Source organism: Phascolarctos cinereus, unplaced genomic scaffold (assembly GCF_003287225.1).
Source record: "Phascolarctos cinereus isolate Bilbo 61053 unplaced genomic scaffold, phaCin_HiC Scaffold_4;HRSCAF=312, whole genome shotgun sequence".
In the NCBI taxonomy this organism is placed as follows: Eukaryota; Metazoa; Chordata; class Mammalia; order Diprotodontia; family Phascolarctidae; genus Phascolarctos; species Phascolarctos cinereus.
In genome coordinates, this window is record NW_027555847.1 from 77,067,355 (window position 1) to 77,085,625 (window position 18,271).

Below are 18,271 nucleotides of genomic sequence, written 5' to 3' on the forward strand. Positions count from 1 at the left end.
GATGTATCCACTGCATCACCAGCCTTCTCTGAAACTGACAACAACTGAGAAACAACAATTGAAACAATTAATAGATTGTAAGTGAATCAGGTTTTGTTTGAAACCTACCTAATGGGAAAAGGTATGATTCAGAAAGAATGACGCTGCTCTATAGAATAATACCTGTTTGTAGATTTGGAGCCAGCTGACTGAATGGACAAGATAGTCTTTGGCTTCTGACCACTGGATGTTACAGTTTCCATGATTATATTTATTGCCAACTTCAACTGCTGATGTGCTGGACAAGGCTGAACATACAAACTGCTCCAGTGAGCTGTCTGTGGGAATCTGGCAATGACACAAGAAATGTTTAGAAGAGGTGCTTTTCTTTTTCTAAATGGCACTGTTTTATAAATAGTATCTCATTTGTATAAAATCAAGAACTCTACAAATAACTGGTTGGTGAAGGTAAGCACCAGGGGTCAGGTATCTTACTGATTCCTCCTAATTCTTTACATTGTAGTGAATTATTTAAATGGCAATTTCAAGAAAACAAAAGGAAAAAGCTCTTTCAATTTTTCTTATTATGCCAAAAGGAATAAGACAGAGCTGTTTTACAAGGGCAAGAGCGTGAAGATGGTACTACTCAAGGTACTCATCAGTGCCTTGCCTAAAGGAAAAGAGACTGATTTCTGTTGTTATTTTTGTCTTTGGAAAATGAAGTCTGTCAGCTCATGCACACATAATTTTCTTTCTCTGTTTTGCTAAGATCAAAGAGGAACCCAGTCTGAAGGGTTCAAATGTAGATTTAAAGCCAGGACAGTCAATAAACCTCCACCAAACAAATATTTTCCTTTCAAAAAGGAACCAAAAAATTTGATTTCTCTAAGCCTGCATATAACGAGATCATGTTTTTGCTATAATTGACTGACTTCTCATATTACATGGATTAGGGAGAAAGTTCTACTTTCATCTTTAATTCAATTCAATTCAACAAACATTAAGAGCTGACTTTACAATGCATTGACCTAAGCCAGAAAACACAAAGCTGAAAAAGATCACCATCTCAGCCCTTAAGGAACTTCAATTTTGTAGGAAAGATGCAGAATGAAAATAATTATTATTATAATTATGATATAAAATTTTTCATTATTGTCTCTAATGAAGAGATGGTTCTTCTCCTTAGCAAGATCAACCCCTCTACAAGTACCCTTAATCACATCTCCACTGGTCTTCTCCAGCAGATTGCTCCCCAAATCTTCAACCTTTATCTACTGGTTCCTTTCCTACTAACCTTCAGAAATTCCCAATTGTCCTCCATCCTCAAAAAACCTTTCCTTACCCTATCATCTCCACTAGCTATCATCCCATATCTCTTTTGTTTTTCTCATTCAATCTCCTAGAAAAGTCTGCCATTCCCTCTCCCTCCAACCCTCTCCAACATAATAACCCAACTCAAACTTCCTTCTCCAAAGTAACCAGTGATCTCTTAATTGCCTTCTATCACTTCTACCAGAGGGTCTCCTCTCAATCTTCATTCTTCTTGACCTTTATGAAGCACCTCACACTGTTTACTATCCTCTCCTCTTGAATATAATCACTTATCTGGGTTCTCATGCTCCTGCTCCCTCTTGATTTTCTTCCTAGCCATCTGCTCCTCCTCATTCTACCTTGCTTGATCATGATTTCATATCACAACTGCTCGTGAATATGCCCTCTTCTCTTCTTACTCAACACTCTGTCATTTGATGACGTTATCACTCCCATAGGTAGAAATTATCATATTTATGCAAATGGAACCCAAATTTATATATCCAATATTAGCCTGTGCTGGGAGTTTCATTTCCAGCAAATGCATCTCACCAACTGATTACTAGACATTTTTAAATGGATGTCCATAGGCAGCTCCACCTCAACACGTCTAACAGAGAATTCTTTCATCTTTCCATCGTGTTTATTTTGTATATGCATATACTTATACTTAAGGTTTCTCTTCATAGAATGTAAGCTCCTTAAGGGCAGGGACTGTTTCAATTTTGTCTTTGTATTCCCAGCACTCCTAGCACAGAGCCTGGAATGTTATGTACACTTGATGACTACATGCTGTTTGACTGAAGTGTAATTAAGCAGAATGATGTGAAGGCAATGAAGCAAAATTTATTGTGAGAGATTCAAGAAGGGAGGGATCACTCCTATGAAAGACAGGGTACGGAGTGAGAATTAATGAAGGCTTCATGTAAGAGGTGGCACCTGTGCTGAGCCTTGATGTCAGAGAGAAATTTTACTAGACAAGGGTGAGAGATGAAGAACTTCATTCCACACACAGGGAATGGATGGCTTATGCAAAGGTCTAGAGGTAGAAGAGGGCAGGATGAGACAAAGTACAACAAAAATTATCCTATGTGACTATAGTGTAGAGATACACAGTGGGGAGTACAACAAAAAAGGCTTTAACAATAGGTAAGAATTAGATTCTGCAGAGACTTAGAACTATAGATTAGAGTAGGACAAGACCCTAGGGATTATCTGGCCCAAATCTTTCATTTTACAGAGAGGAGACTAAGGCCCAAAGCAGTCAGAATATTGAATCCAAACCGACAGCCTTTTTCTAACTGCTCACATCCTTCTAGCCACTGTGCTAGGTGTTGGGGCAAAAAAGATATGAGGGAAACAGCCTCTGCCCTCAAGGAGCTCATATTCTATTACAGAAGTGTCAAACACATAGACCACAATACTCCCAAATGTGACTCAAACTAGACTAAAATGAAGTCCTTATCTGATTTAAATGTATTGATATATTAGTTTAAAAAAAAAAGGAATGTATACACCTATGTGGTTTTTTTTCCCCAAATCAGCAGGGATCCTGATGCATGGTTTTATTGGCCCTTGTTTGTGTTTGACCTGGATATCACTGTTTTATTAGGCAGAGGAAGGAAATTACATATTTACAAGAATAAAATAAGGAAATTTGAGTAGGGAGAGAGCACTAATAATTGGAGAGAGAGGTGGGAAAGGAATCAAGGAAGACTTTCCAGAGGAGGCAGCACTTGAATTAAATCTTCAAAGAGAGATGAAGAGTAGGGTATCCCATGCTCAAGAAATGGCTTTTGTGAATGCAGGGAGGAGGAAGATATAGCAAAATTAGGGAAAAGCTTGTTGTCCTTCAGTGTTGGCTTTGTGTACTAGGATGTCTCCATGAAGGGGATTAGTAATGAAATCAGGTTCAAACAGTAGGCAGGAGCCAGATTGTGGAGGGCCAAAGAAGCCAAGCTAATGAGTTTGTATTTTATCTCATAGGCAATGGGCAGCCAGTAATACTTTTTGAACATGAGACTAACAAAGTCTTATCCAAGGTCACACAGCTAATAACAAAGCAAGGGTTTGAACAGATTTTCTGACTTGAAAAGTAGCACTCTTTCCACTGTACTGCCTTGCCTGTATTTTATGTCATGGACAATGGTGATTACACAAAAACATGAAGCATTCATTTTTTTCACAATTTGCAATGGTGTGTGCACTCCATGAGGTTGAAACTTCCAGAAAATAGATGTTCGTTGAATATACAGATTTTTCAGTAGTCGCTGAAAAAGAAAGTCTCTGCCCTGCCCTTCACCCAAGGCATATAATTTGATGATGAACTCAGAGACAACACCATACACTCCCTCCTGCCCCTAAGCAGGCACCATTTGGACATTTAAATGTAGGATATTAAAATTTTTTAAATGTATATGAATCAAAGAATTTAGAGCTGAAAGGGATCTGGAAGACTACAGAGCTCAATCCTTTCATTTGATGCGACTAAGTGGTACGGTAGATAGAACACCACACCTGAAGTCAGAAAATCTCAGTTCAAAACCTGCCTGAGATATTTACCAGCTGTGTGATCCTGGGCAAGTCATTTGAACTCTGTTTGCCTGTTTCCACATGAGTAAAATAGGGACAATGATAGCACTTACCTTCTAGGATTGTTTTGAGGAGCAAATGTGATAATGGTTATAAAGTGCTTTCAGTGCCTGGCACATAATAAGAGGTATATAAATAATATCTGTTATTATCATTGGGCAGCTAGATGGTTCCTTAGTGTACAGATCACTGTGCCTGGAATCAGGAAGACTCATAAAATACTTACTAGTTGTATGACCCTGGGCAACTCAATTAATCCTATTCGCCTTAGTTTCTTCATCTATAAAAATAAGATGGAGAAGGAAATGGCAAACCACTTCAGTATCTTTGCCAAAAAAAAAAAAACACCAAATGGGGTCATAAAGAGTTGGACACAAATGAAGTTATTATCATTGTTGTTGTTGTTGTTGTTGTTATTGTTGTTGTTACAAAAGGAGACAGAAGTTAAATAAAATTGCACCAGATGTCCACATCCATGTCATAGGAACATAGATCTAGAGTGGGAAGGGGCATAAGAACCCATCTAGTCACGCCCTTCATTTTACAGATGAGGAAACTGAGGATCATGGAAGGTAAGTAACTTGCCCAAAGCCATCCAAGTAGTCCATATTAGAGGTGAGATTTGAACCCAGGTCCTCCAACTCTAGAATCAATGAAAATATTGTGAATGGCCTATTTTGTGCCTTGATTGAGCAAAGGGAGTTTTGTGCTTGTATCTAGCAGGTACTCTTATACAATCTTAACATCTGCAGGGAAGATATTGTTTTAGGACAAGATTCTTTAAGGCTGCATTTTATCCTACAGAGTCATTTTTAAAAATAAGTGAACAAAATGATCTTATATTCTTTGCACCCTTTAGGCAACTATGAGACTGTGAAGAGGTGGTCTACTGTAGAAAATCATTTGTGAAAGCCTGCTTGTTTCTTTCACTTTTTTTTCAGCCGTGAGTTAAAGTGATCCGTATTGATTTTTTCCCAGGGGAAAAGGTCAGGAAGTTGATAGGTAAAAAGACTAGACATCTTTTAAATATAGTACAGCAGTCTGCAATTTTCATTGGTAACTCTGTGATCACAACAAATTGCATCTTTATTTTAGCAAAGTTTTGCAATTTAACAAATTTAAGATTTATTTTATATTAGTCTAGCATGGGCTTATGATTTCCCCACCCCAAAATGACTGTTTTCACGGTACTACTATTCATGTATAGTATGTTCCTGCCAAGCTATCCTATTCTTTTTTGTTCCTGAAACTCATCATTCCATTTCCCTTCCCTTCCCTTTCTTCCCTTCAGTGTGTCCTCCATATTTGAAAGGCACCCACTCTCTCATCTCAACTCTTAGACTCCTTAGCTTCCTTCATGACGTATTTCAACCCTAGTGTCACCTCCAACAAGAAGTCTTCACTAATGGTCTCAGTAATTAATGTTCTCCACTTCCTAAAATTAGCTTAACTTTGCTTACTAATTACATGCTACATGCCTTATAAAATGTAAGCACCATCGGGCAAGGCTTCCCTTTGGCTTTATGTCTTTATGGCCACAGTCCTTAGTAGAATTCCTTGAACATAGTTAAATTGAATTGAATCATCAATGGCTTTGCTTCCCAAAATTCTACTACCATGTGAAGGAAGTCCTTCTTCTTTCTTCCAGGTACTTCTAAGAAGCAGCAAGCAGTAATTGAATTAATGCAATTGGCCCAAAGCAGGAACATAGAGATTCCTTGAATGGAGAAAGGGAATGAGGTACCCAGGATGTAATCACTTACAGCATGAATTATTTTGACTTGGGAAAATCACTTAACATCTCTGGGCCTCAGTTTCCTCATTTGTAAAATTGATGGGTTAGAACTGATGATCTAAAGCAAGCCTGTACAACCTGTGGCCCACCAAGGGATTTCAGGCTGCCCATGAAAAATGTAGAGGAAGACATCCTCTACAATTTTTGCAGGCTGCCCAAAATCCTTTGGCATGCCCAGAGGCCACTTACAACCTGCAGGACGCAGGCTGTGCAGGCCTGATCTAACAGTTCCCTCCAATTATGGTTCTATTAAATCAATGAGACTATAAAAGAGTACTTGATTTAGAGTCATAGGACCTGGATTCAAATCCTGACTCTGGCATTTACTAGCTGTGGAGCTTGGGCAAGTTCCTTATTATTTTTAGACTTCAGTTTCCTCATTTATAAAAGGGGGAAGTGAGTTGATTGAACTAGACGATCTCTAAAGCTCCTTCTATCTCTAAGTCTGTGATCCTATTATCTCTATATATATAAAATAAGCTGGATCTTACTTAGATACTTGAGCTGTATCTACCAGATCTCTTCTTATAGGTTATCTCTTCCTTATACATCCAGCCTATTTCCCTGATCAAGTCTGACACCTATTTTTTTTTATCCAAGAGACAAAAGAAAAAATATTCCCAATAACAGATCCTGGACTATGACTTTAGTGATATTTTAAGGAAAGTTCTCTAATGCCACAAAGATACTAGACAAAGAATTTCAGCTATAGGCAAAAGTCTGACTATAATTATGATAGCTAGTGTTTATATGGTAAGACTTACAAAACACTTTTTATATCTCATTTGACCCCCCACTTCAGCATGGTTAGGCAGGTAATATTATTTGTCCCATTTTGGTGATGAGGAAACCAAAACTCAGAAAGATTAAATGATTTGTTCATGGTCATACAAGTAGTAAATGTCAGAAGCAAAGACTGACACTCAAATCTTTCTGATTCTAAGACCAACACCCTCTGTAATCCATCATGTGGACTTTCATCTGGGCTGCTTTTTACATTGGACCTGAATGGGCTGATATTTAATATTTTTACAAGAGCAGTTTCTTAACATTGTTGACATATCATTCTATAATGTTTTAGTACTGGACTACTGCCTTTGCATGTAAAATTTGCTACAAAGGACACTGTGCATGACCTAGAAAAGAAAATAAAGGCAAAAACTGTTTTTCCTTTGTTTTCTTTTTAAGTGAAAAAAAGTTACATTATCCAGGAATCATTATTTTAAGCACCTACAGAAAATGTCACTGCTGTTGTGTAGTTCTATGGTGACTTTTACAAAGTAATTAAGGGATGAAGGATCAATGAACATCCATACCTCATTTAACTTGCCAGTGTAATTCAGCATCTTCTCAACATGAAGGTCAACAAAGCCATATTTGGATGTCAAATCAGATTTCAGCTTCAGAGGGTTCCACACCACATTTCTTAGTGACAAGTTGTATCCAATTCCTATTTAAAAACATACACATGAACATAGTCTAGTCTTAAAATGTTTATCCTGCCCATCAAGTCCTTACAAGCTGACACATCTGAAAGTATCCAAAAAGAATACCAGTCTCTTCATGGAAAAGGTGCAAAAAAAAAAATTATAGATGGAAAGGCAGCTCAAGAAGTAGAATACTCAAGTAGAAATAAATGTAAATGCACAATAGCAAATAAATCCTTCACTAATTAAGGAAATTGGCAAAATGGAATGGATTTGTCAGAGACATTGTAGAGGGGATATTTACATTGGGTTGAAGATTGGATAGGAATTGGACGTGACTGGACTAGATTAGATGAGATAACCAACTAAGTTGATTTGAGGCTGGTAGTCTATCAAAAATCAGAATAGTAGTTTTATGACACACACATAAATGGAAAAGGCATGAATTAAGGTAAGGTGGCATAGGGCAGCTAGGTGGCCAAGTGGATAGAGTGCCAGGCCTGGAATCAGGAAGACTCATCTTGCCGAGTTCAAATCCAACCTCCAACACTTAATAGCTTATAACCTTGGGCAAGTCACTTAACCTTGTTTGCCTCCATTCCTCATCTTTAAAGTGAGCTGGAAAAGAAAATGGCAAGCCACTGCAGTATTGCCAAGAAAACCCTAAATGAGATCATGAAGAGATAGACGTGACTGAAACAAATGAACGACAATGACAATATGTAACGTAATATGGAGAAGTTAAAAAAAAGAAAAGAAAATATTCAAACATCAAGAAAACAATGAGCAAACAATCCAAAAAGTAAAACAGAATGACTTATCTAGTACTCAAGACAAATTACAATCTATTACAATATATGAAGTACCACTTTACTCAGAAAGAAAAGGAATATAGTCTCCTTGGAGAAAACCTCGTAACATCATCTCTAAGTGTCTGTTCAATTGAGATGAGTTATATAATGTTTTTTGTACCTCTCTTTTGGATGCATCCATTCTTAGAATTTCAAGGGATTTGGGAAGTCATCTAGTCCAATCTTAAACCAATGTAAAAAAATCCTCTATATTATCTGTCAAATGATTTATCTACTCTGCTTGAATATTTTCATTAATAGAGAGCTCACTACTTAGTAAAAGTCCCTCTTCTACTCCTGGATAGCTCCAATAACTACATTTTCCCCCTCTTGTTACCTATAACTTTTATCCATGGTTCTAGTTTTCCCTTTGGAGCAACACAAGAAAGTATTCTTCACAACCATCCTTTAAGTATTGATGAGATAACAGGACTCCTTAAAAAAGTCATCCTCTTCTCCAGGTTATAAATATTTATTTTTTTTACTTTTGCCAAAGGCTAATAGAAGAGAACTCAAAGTGAAATCAGGAAATTTAGATTTAAATTCTTGTTCTGCCACATGTTACTTTGGAGAAGGAATTTGACTTCTGGGGGATCTCAATTTCCTTTTATTTTTTTTGAAAGTGAAAAATAATCAAACTAGATGAATTTAAAGGCTCCTTCCAGCTCTAAAATTCCATGGTTCTGTAAAAATCTAAAAACCTCCTAAGATTTTCTTTTTTAAAAAATTCTTATTTAAGTGTCTTTTTTTCCTTCTCCATAAATATATTACATAATTCTTTCTCTAGTTCATAATCTCTTAATGAAAGTAAAATGGATACGGACTTATTGGTGACTTAAATGAAATTATATTAAGGAGGTAATATATGTAAATTTTATAATCCTGCCTCTCCATTTTATTTTTATTAGGAATCCATGAGGAATTTATGATGGGAGAGAGCTTTGAGTATATTTTCTCTAAGAACTGCAAAATAAGACAGAAGTGTTGCACTATATGTCAAAATTGGCAACAAAGTGGCATAGACAAGCATGGGTTACATGCAAATTTTATACCCAATGACTTTTTTGAAGGGTTACTTGTTTGTTACCTTTGCAAGGTTACTCTAGATGCAAAAGATCCAGGCTACAATTGTACTAGAGACTCAAAGAACAACATAAAAATCTAAACATAATAATTCCCTTATCATCTCTTATCACCATCCTCTGCCTCTTGTCCCCTCCCCAACTCACGCCAATCATTCAGGAGAGCAGAATAGTAAGAGAGCATAATTGTCATAGGAATAGCAAAAGCAACAGACCACCCACTGAGTAAGAAAGGAAGCTTCCAGATAGTTGAGTCAAAACCATATGAAGAGGTGACAGCAGACAGAAGAAAGTGGGCCCTGGGGAAGTTACCCCATCAGAGAAAATCTAAAATCTTTTCATCTCTGTCTATATAGAACAAAAGTTCATGTAGGAGTACTGGGCTCAGCAGCAGATCACAATGGCTATAGGGATGGTTTTAATCAGAACATTGGTTTGTATAGGGACAGATCTGGAGCTAGAAAATCAAAAGAGACATTGTCAAGCCCCTTCTTTGCCAAAACCTCAGCCTTCTAATAATTATATTAATAATAATAATAATAATAATAATAATAACAACAACAACAACAACTCAGAAAAAAACTTTTTACAAAGCTATTTCATCACAACTAGTCCTTATGACCTTAGGCAAATATCTTTCTTAATTCTCATAAGTAAATTTCATATTCATTCTCCAAGTTCATGCTCTCTTCATGTAAAATTCTATTAGAAGTGAATTAAATGATAGAAATAAGAGTTGAGGAGTAGGTGGTGGTAAAAAGAAATTCCATAAAGATTAAGTTCTTAATCCAGAGTCCATATTTTTTTAATATTTTGATAACTATATTTTAGTGTAATTGGTTTCCTTTGTAATAATATGTATTTTCCTTGTTTAAAGGAAATTTCCTATTTAAAAATAGTATTCTAAGAAGGGTCCATAAGCTTTCCCAAGTTGCCAAAGGGGTCCATGATGCAAAGACAGTTAGGAACCCCTAATCTATGGTAAGGTCTTCTGGATGTTCCTGTTTACACATGACATTTTACTGATTGCTTCAAGCCCCAAAACAGTCGTAGTCTCCTAAATGAGATCCATAACTATTTTAAAGAGTTTAATCTAACTATCCTCACTGGAAATAATAAGTGAATGAAAACTGTCCGTGTACATATTCTAACAGGGAAGTCAGATGGACAATTAGACACTATGCACAAACAATGAGCTGAGTCCAGAATTTCCTATTTCATCTTTCTCTAATGGCAAAATTGACTGGTCCATAAACACAGGGACAGCTCACCTGATGTCATTAAGTGTTTCTACAAAAACATATTGAGCAAAACAGCATTTCAGGGATCAGTTAGCTCCAGAATAATGATGATGATGATGATGATGATGATAAACAACGTTAACATAGGACTTTAAGGTTTGCAGTGTTTTATATGTATTACCTCATTTGAACCTCACAACAATCATATGAGGTAGGTTCTATTATTATCTCTTTGTTAAAGATTAGGGAATCTAGGCTGAGAGAGATGATATGATTTGTCCAGGATCACATAGTTGGTAAGTGTATGAGGCAGGATTTGACCTCTAGTCTTTCTGATTCCAAATCCATCACTCTTTACTAAATAGGAAAGATTTTCCCAAATTTTAAACCATCAAAGTTGTAAGTACGTATTCACACATATTTGAACCTAAAATATGAACTCAAGGCCACAGGGCTGAGCTGAATGGAGCACAGCTGGTTGGGATTTGGAAGTGCTGGCCTGAGGACAGAAGGAAGGTGGGGAATAGAACTACTGGTATAACCTGTCATGTTAAGGAAAATTTGAGAAAAGAAGAAGCTGCTGAATTGGGGGTGACAGTTTTAGAAGATTTGGTTCATAGGTCACCCTTTCCTACGGATGACACCTTACAAACCCTGTAAGGGCCTGCAAGAGCAAAGACAAAGTCAAGCACCTCCATATACCATGGAGTTAGAAGGCATATAGCAGAATAGAAGGCAGCTTCACAATGCTTAAGAAAAGAAGAGACCATGCTAGGCATGTTCATGGTATTCAGCTTCCTATCAGGATTCTTCAAGGGTGCTTAAATCTTTGTGAGTAGGGCACTTCATCTGACAAAATCAAAGTACACTTCTTGGATCAGACTAGAGATAAAGCTCCTCCAAACATCTCTCATCTTTGAGTTTCCATGACAATGCCCTCTTTTGGTTCTCCTCCTTGCCAATGTGACACATAACCTCCTTTACTGGACCATCATCCATGTCACATCCACTTGTTACAGGTGTATTCCAAGATTTTGTCCAGGGCTCACCTCTTTTCTTTTTATATTCCCTTATTAGGTTACCTCATTAGCTCTTGTGGATTCAATTATCATCTCAATACAAGATGACTCCCAGATCTATCTATTCAGCTCTGTCTCTCTCTTGAACTCCATGCCCTACTGAGATTCAGCTGTATCCATCACAAATTGCCTATTGGACATTTCAAACTGAATTCCTTATAGGCATCCTAAAGTAATCACAACTCCCAAAAAAGCCCACTATCTTTATCATTTAGCCCACATTTTCCAACTCTCCCCATTAACTGTCAAAGACACCCTAATCACTCAGGTTTCCAATCTTAGTATTATGCTCCATTCCTCACTCTCTGTCAATCACAAATCCAATCAGTTGCCAAATCTTATTAATTCTGTCCACAGTATCTCTCGCCTATGCCCCTTTCCCTTCACTCTCATTGCTAAAACCCTAATTCAGGCCTTAATCACCTCTCATTTGGACTATTGCAATAGCCTTCTAATTGATCTCCCTCTCTCCAGATTCTCCTCACTTCAGTCCATTTCCCATATTGCCATGGAAGTGATTTTCTTAAAGTTCAGGTCTGCCAGATCACACTCCACTCAATAATCTTCAGTGATTCTCTATTGCATCTAATCAAATATGAATTTTTCTGTCATTGAAGGTTCTTCACAATGTGGTCCTTTCCCACCCTTCCAGTTAGTTCCTTCCACACATTCTTTAGTGCAGCCAAAATGGCCAACTTGCCACTTTTCACACATGGCCCTCAATTCCCCATCTCAGTGCTTTGCCCCAACTATCTCTCTTGCCTGCTCTCCCGCAACACCTTCACCCCTTGGAGTCTCTAGTGTCTGTGAGGGATAAGCTCAGGGCTGCCTTCTTAAAGAGGCCTTTCTTATCCTTCCATCTCTTCTGACAGATGCTAGTACCCTCTCAACTAGTTACTTTATGTCCATTTTGTATGTTCCTGAATATACATCTTCATGTGTACGTGTTTCCCTCATCAGAATATAAGCTCTTTGAAGGAAGATTGTTTTGCTTTTGACTTTGTATCCCCAACATGTAACACAGTGCCTGGAACATAATAAGCACATAATAAATGCTTATAGGTTGATTTATTGATGATGGAGGAGAGGATAATTTCTACCAGTCTTTTGCCATATCTTCTCCTGTCCTGTAGGGTCTTTCCGCCCTTTTTATTTGATTATAAAGCAAAAAAATGGTTTACAACTTTCTCAGCAATCACCCATTTTGCATATTGGGTAAAAGACCAATATAGCAGGATTTTAAAATTACGGTAGAGTTCGGTTGCTGTAATATGTTAACAATGTTATTTGAAGATGGCACTGGTTGGGACAACACTATGTGACATGTGCCTATATCCAAATGGTTTTATTTTCATAGACAAGCGCCTGGATAGTTATATGAAGTATTCTGTAATTGATGCAGCAGAGATTCCTACTTCTTCCCAAAGCTATCTAACTAGATCAGAGCATCAGCTAGTGGTAATGACATATGGTTTTAGACATAGGTCCCTCAAGTTCTAACAAAACATTAAGGGACATGCCTATCAAAAACAAAGGTCAAACGAGGTTGCTAAGAGGATTGTCTAAAATCAACTGTTAAGCACCAGAGCAGCAATGATGAGGAGCTTCAGGAAAAAATAATCAGCAGGAAAGATCATGAAATGCCCTTGATAGAGTATGAGCTAATGTATTCAACTGCATGCCATTTAAAATCAAATTAATATACATAACTCAGCATGAAATAATGAAAATGTGAGTGACGAAGACTGAACAAATTAATTACAAATGATCTCTCTCCCTGTGTCTCCCTCCCTCAATCTATCTATCTATATATGTATGCATGTACACACACACACACACACACACACAGGTATTTATTTATTTATAAGGCTAATGAATAGACCTGTGATTTCCTTGATATAGGGAACTCTGGAACGAGGAAGCTACTACTACCAATTTAGGTCAGCACTTTCTCTACAACTTAGGGTCTTAGAGAAATTCCTAAAGCATTAAGAGATTAAGTGACTTGCCCAGGGCCACACAGTCAATATTTGTCAGAGGTAGTACTTGAACCCAGGTCTTCTTAGCTCCACTATACAAAATTTCCTTTCAATATATGTGAGATACATATATATATGTAATATATATGTGTGTTATATACACATACAGATATGTGTATTTGTATATTTTGCCTACATATTTCTGTAAATATGTATTTTATGCATATATAAGTATGCCTTATACATTTTCCCATTCATTTACGTGTCCATGTCTGTGTTTCTATTGCCTGCTTGTTTTGTGTAGATAGGTAGATGATACAGACATAGATATAGATACGTAAAATGAACTTACCCAGAAGCAAAGAATATATTGCAGCAAAAACTACAGGGAGATCTAGGATAACGAGAACTGAAAAATCCTTTAGAATTATGGTAAGGAAGTCACTAGTGACATCTAAGAAGGAATTTTTAGGAGGAAAATAGGGAAAGAAGCCACAATATAAGGAGTTCAGAATATAAATGGTTATGAGAAAGTAGACATGCAACATACACAAAACTTTTGTAAGAAGGGAAGGTTTGTGTCTTATCCGAGGTTCCATAGTTTCTCATTGACAGAGCAAGATCTGAAGAGCCTACATCTTCTGACTTCTGGTCTAGCGATTTTACCACCACACCGCAAAGCAAAAAAAAAAAATCCCAACATTTCTTTAAACACTATCACAGAATTTAGTTCTCTGAGAAAGAAGCAAAGAAACCCCATACTAATCCCAAAAGTTCATAGCCAAAAAGTGACAAATTGGTTATAGAAATGTATTGCTTAATACCAGGCTAAAGAATATATTTCAATTATTCTTGTACTCAGATTAAATGACTATGATGATTGAATTGGTGAGCCCCAAAGGCTCAGAAATAATTTATTCTCTCCCATTAAAATGTTTGACTCCATTTATTTGAAAGAACATATTCCCCTAAAGACAAGAGAAATTAAAACAACTTTCATTAGTTTGTAGATACAATTTTTTGACGTAATCTCATTCTCTTAGTAGTGAGTCATTGGCAACTGAAGTAACAATGTTCAAAGAAAATAGCTCTCTTTAATTACACTCTGAGTTGCAATTATATTTGCAAGTGTAAGGTAAATCAACTGGTGCAATTTGGGCAATACACAAAGATTCTGGATGCCAAATGGAGGCTAACCAAATTGAGGTCACTGAGCCTAACCCAATGAGGTATTTTATGTGGCTTTTTTATCCTTTGCAGCTTGATACTCATGAGAAAGAGAGTATAGCCATTGTAACTGTGATTATGCCTCATGTCATGAGAGTCAGCAACAGGAAATTAACCATTGATAGTCATGATTGTAGACTGTTCTTTTATAGGTCACATACTGAAAAATCTCTGCTGTTGAGCAAAAAATTCCTCACTAATAACTTAGCATATATAAGTTGGTAGGTGAAAAGGACACAGAGAAGTAAATGAAAAGGGTGGTTAGACAAGTTATTTTTAGTGTAAAGAAAATTTATCAGGATATTTGGGAGGTTTAACAGTTTACAAAACACATACATTATCTCCTGAGCAAATACTTTGTAAACAACATAAAGCCATATAAATATGTTGTTGTTAAGACTGAAACAGCTAAAATTAGGTTTCATAATTTTTCTGTAGATTTCTTTGGGGAGTGGGGGGAACGTAGCAGCATGACCTAGTGACTACAGTACTAGACAGAATCAGGAAGATGGCTTCAAAGTCTACCTCACACTAGATATGGAATCTTGGACAAGTCATTTAACCTCAATATGACTCAACTTCCTAGGACTCAGCTACTACTGTCACAGTTGTCTATGGGGATGGTAAGAAATCTTCACAGTAACAAAATCATAGATTACTCATTTTCACATAACCCTCTATTAGCATAGATAATTGGTTTTGGCTACATATGTCTTTCTTAGGTCTTTAGAAAATTGTTACTCTACAATGAAATCTGACTCCGTTATCAAGGCAAAAATTAAACAATTAGTTACCTATGAATGAACCTTGTCTATTATTGTTCTGTTCCCCAAAAGAATTTAGATTACACTTGGGCATGATGGTACATGCCGGTAATCCCAGCCAGTGGGAAGACTGGGTTTAGAGGACCTCTCGAGTTTGGCAGTGATAAGCTGCACTGAACCATGCCAATTGGGTGGCCAAACTAAGTTTTACATGAATATGGTAAGTCCCAGGAATAAGAGTCAGTAGTTTGTCTACAAAGAGACAAACAAACCCAGGTTGGAAAAGGAGCAGGAGCTTTGGCAACTCCTATTCAGATCAGTAGTAGGATCTGGCCTTGCACTTCTAGCTTGGGCAAGATAGGAAGACCCAGACTTCAAAACCATTATAGGGCAGTGGAGAGGAGGGTTTTCAAATCCTGTCTTCCAGATTAAATTTTGTGCTTATATACACAGTATCTTATAATGTACATTTATTATGCAACAATTTTAAGAGCACATACCAATAACTTCTACTTTTTCCTCCTGGAGAAATTTCAGTATCATAACAGTCACATTTAGTCCTATTTGAGCAGCCTTGGAGAAAGTTTGGTTTATTGGTAGCCAATCCAAATCTTCTAGAGATGCTAAAGAACTGGAATTAAAATGAGAGAAAAGCTATAATTTTCAAACACTATTAGTACCCAACTCAATAAATACTAATTTGAGCATTTGTGCCAGAGACTCTTGTATGCACTCATTCCTCAGTTTCTATTCTAGCTCAAATATGGTTTCTGAAAGAGTTAAACTCACTATGTACAACAGAACAAATATTTATTAAATCTCTTCTATGTGCAAAGTATTGTGCTAAAGGTTATCAAGAATAAGACATTAACTCCACCCTTGGAAAATGCTTCTTGGTGGTGGAGGTGGTCCTTTGTTCTCAAGAGGACCAACTGTATCAGGAGTTGATGTCCTGACTTGCACATGAATTGGATTTGAGTGAGGCAGGGCTGCCTAAAGTCCTCAGCTTCACTCTCTCCTCCAGAGTCATTGGAATCCAGTGGTAAGACAAAGGTCAAGAGGACTGGTGAAGGCCCAGGATGAAGTGGGTAACCTTGACTTTCTACATTAAGCTCTTTCTCAGGTCTCAATTGCTCTGAAGCCATGTCTATTTGATGACTAAGGCTAGGTAAGAATTGAGATAAAAGATGACCCAATTTACCATCCCAAAATATGTCAGTCTGGGAGGGGAAGAGTTTTTGGACAAAACAGGAAACAACTGCTATTCACACTCCTTCTAAGCCATCAAAATCTAAGCAGTGAACCACAGAGGCTTATGCTGGGCCTATTATTGGCCATTCAATGAAAGCCAGAATGATCTGGAAAAAAAAAAAAAGCTTACATCCTAGCAGAAGCCCGGGGTACAAACATGGATATAAACAACATGATATTACAACACAAAATGCTATGTGAAGTCCAAAGCTAATGAGTGTTGTTACTCAATTCCTTAGGTAACTAATCTGCTGCAATGAAAAGAGCATTCAAAAAGTCAAGCACAGCATCATTTCATTATAATGGGGATTATTATTTCACAGAATCAAGTGAGTAAATCGAGGTCTCCACAGCATGATAATTATATAAATGTTCAAATGAAAACCCCAAGAAGCCCAGAGTTCTCTTATAACATGGTCACTGGTCTCCTCCAACAGCAGTGTCATAACTTGCAGCATCAGGTCAGGTCTCTACCATTTAAACAAATAAGCAGCAGCATAGTAGATCCCATTATTTTGGTCATTTAAATGCTCAGGGTTAGGTAGGTGAACCAATCGATTGTTACACAAGTTATAATGAAGACAGTTGAAAATATTGGATTTATCTTAACACAACCAATTCATTTATATCACATAGATGTGGTCTATATTGCCGAAATTAGTGATTCACAAACCCTGAAGGAAAGAAAGATATAAAAAGTCCCAGAACCACAGAATGTTTGAGATCATGCAGCACGATCCTCCCACTTTTGCAGATGAAGTAACTGAGGTCCAGAGGCACTTTTATTTTCAAGGATCATATAATTTGGAGCCAGAGGGAATTTAGAAATCATATAGTCCAATCCTATAATTTTTATGGAAGGAAAAACTGAGGTCTGGAAGGGAGAAAGGACTTGTCCAAGGTGATATGGGTATTAAAGAAGAACAGAAACAAGCATTTACTTATTAAGTACCTACTATGTGTCAAGCACTATCCTTTTCACAAATACTATCTCATTTGATCCTCAGGACAATTCTCAAAGGTAGGTACTATTAGTATCTTCATTTTATAATTGAGGAAACTGAGGCAAGCAGAGGTTAAGTGACTTGTTTAGGTTCACACAACTAGTAAGTGTCTGAAACTGGATTTGAATCTAAGATTTCTGACTCAAGGCACAGCACTCTATTGCATCATCTAGCTGCCTTATATTTTTAAGCAGTGGAGCCAAAATTCAAATCCAGATCTTGTCACATTTCTAGAGAATAACATAGCATTGGGCTAGACCCTAGTTTTCCTGATCCCCGTGCCAAATAGAAAAAATAACATAGTACTGGGGAAATAAGAGAAGAGAATATATCTCAGAGGAGAGTTAGTGAAGAATCTATTCCAGTGCTCTAATACTTCATAATGTGCAGCACAAAGAACATAGACTCAGTAGGCATTGCAGAAGGGATAAGTTGAACCGCTTTCCCTGGGTCACATGGTTGACCTTGAGCTCTAACATTCTGTCAGGATTTTGCTTTCTGATCTTTATTGCTAGTTGTTTTATTGCTAGCCAGAATTTCATTTTTACTAGTCAACCCACACACAGTCACAATAGGCATATTTTCTTGAAGTATGAGGTATGATTATAAAGCAATAAGCATTTATTTAAGCTCCAATGATGTGCCAGGCACTGTGCTATGGACTTCAAAAATATCTTAGTTGATTCTCA

At 37.0% G+C, this 18,271-nt stretch overlaps 1 protein-coding gene across 1 annotated transcript in view; it reads right to left on the bottom strand.

Moving 5' to 3' along the window:
• Positions 1–18,271, bottom strand: part of ABCA13 (ATP binding cassette subfamily A member 13) — a 482,687-nt gene that overhangs the window by 458,689 nt on the left and 5,727 nt on the right. Inside the window, 3 exon segments of the mRNA XM_078151686.1 lie at positions 163–327; positions 6,994–7,127; positions 15,828–15,958. Coding sequence (XP_078007812.1) covers positions 163–327; positions 6,994–7,127; positions 15,828–15,958 — 430 coding nt within the window.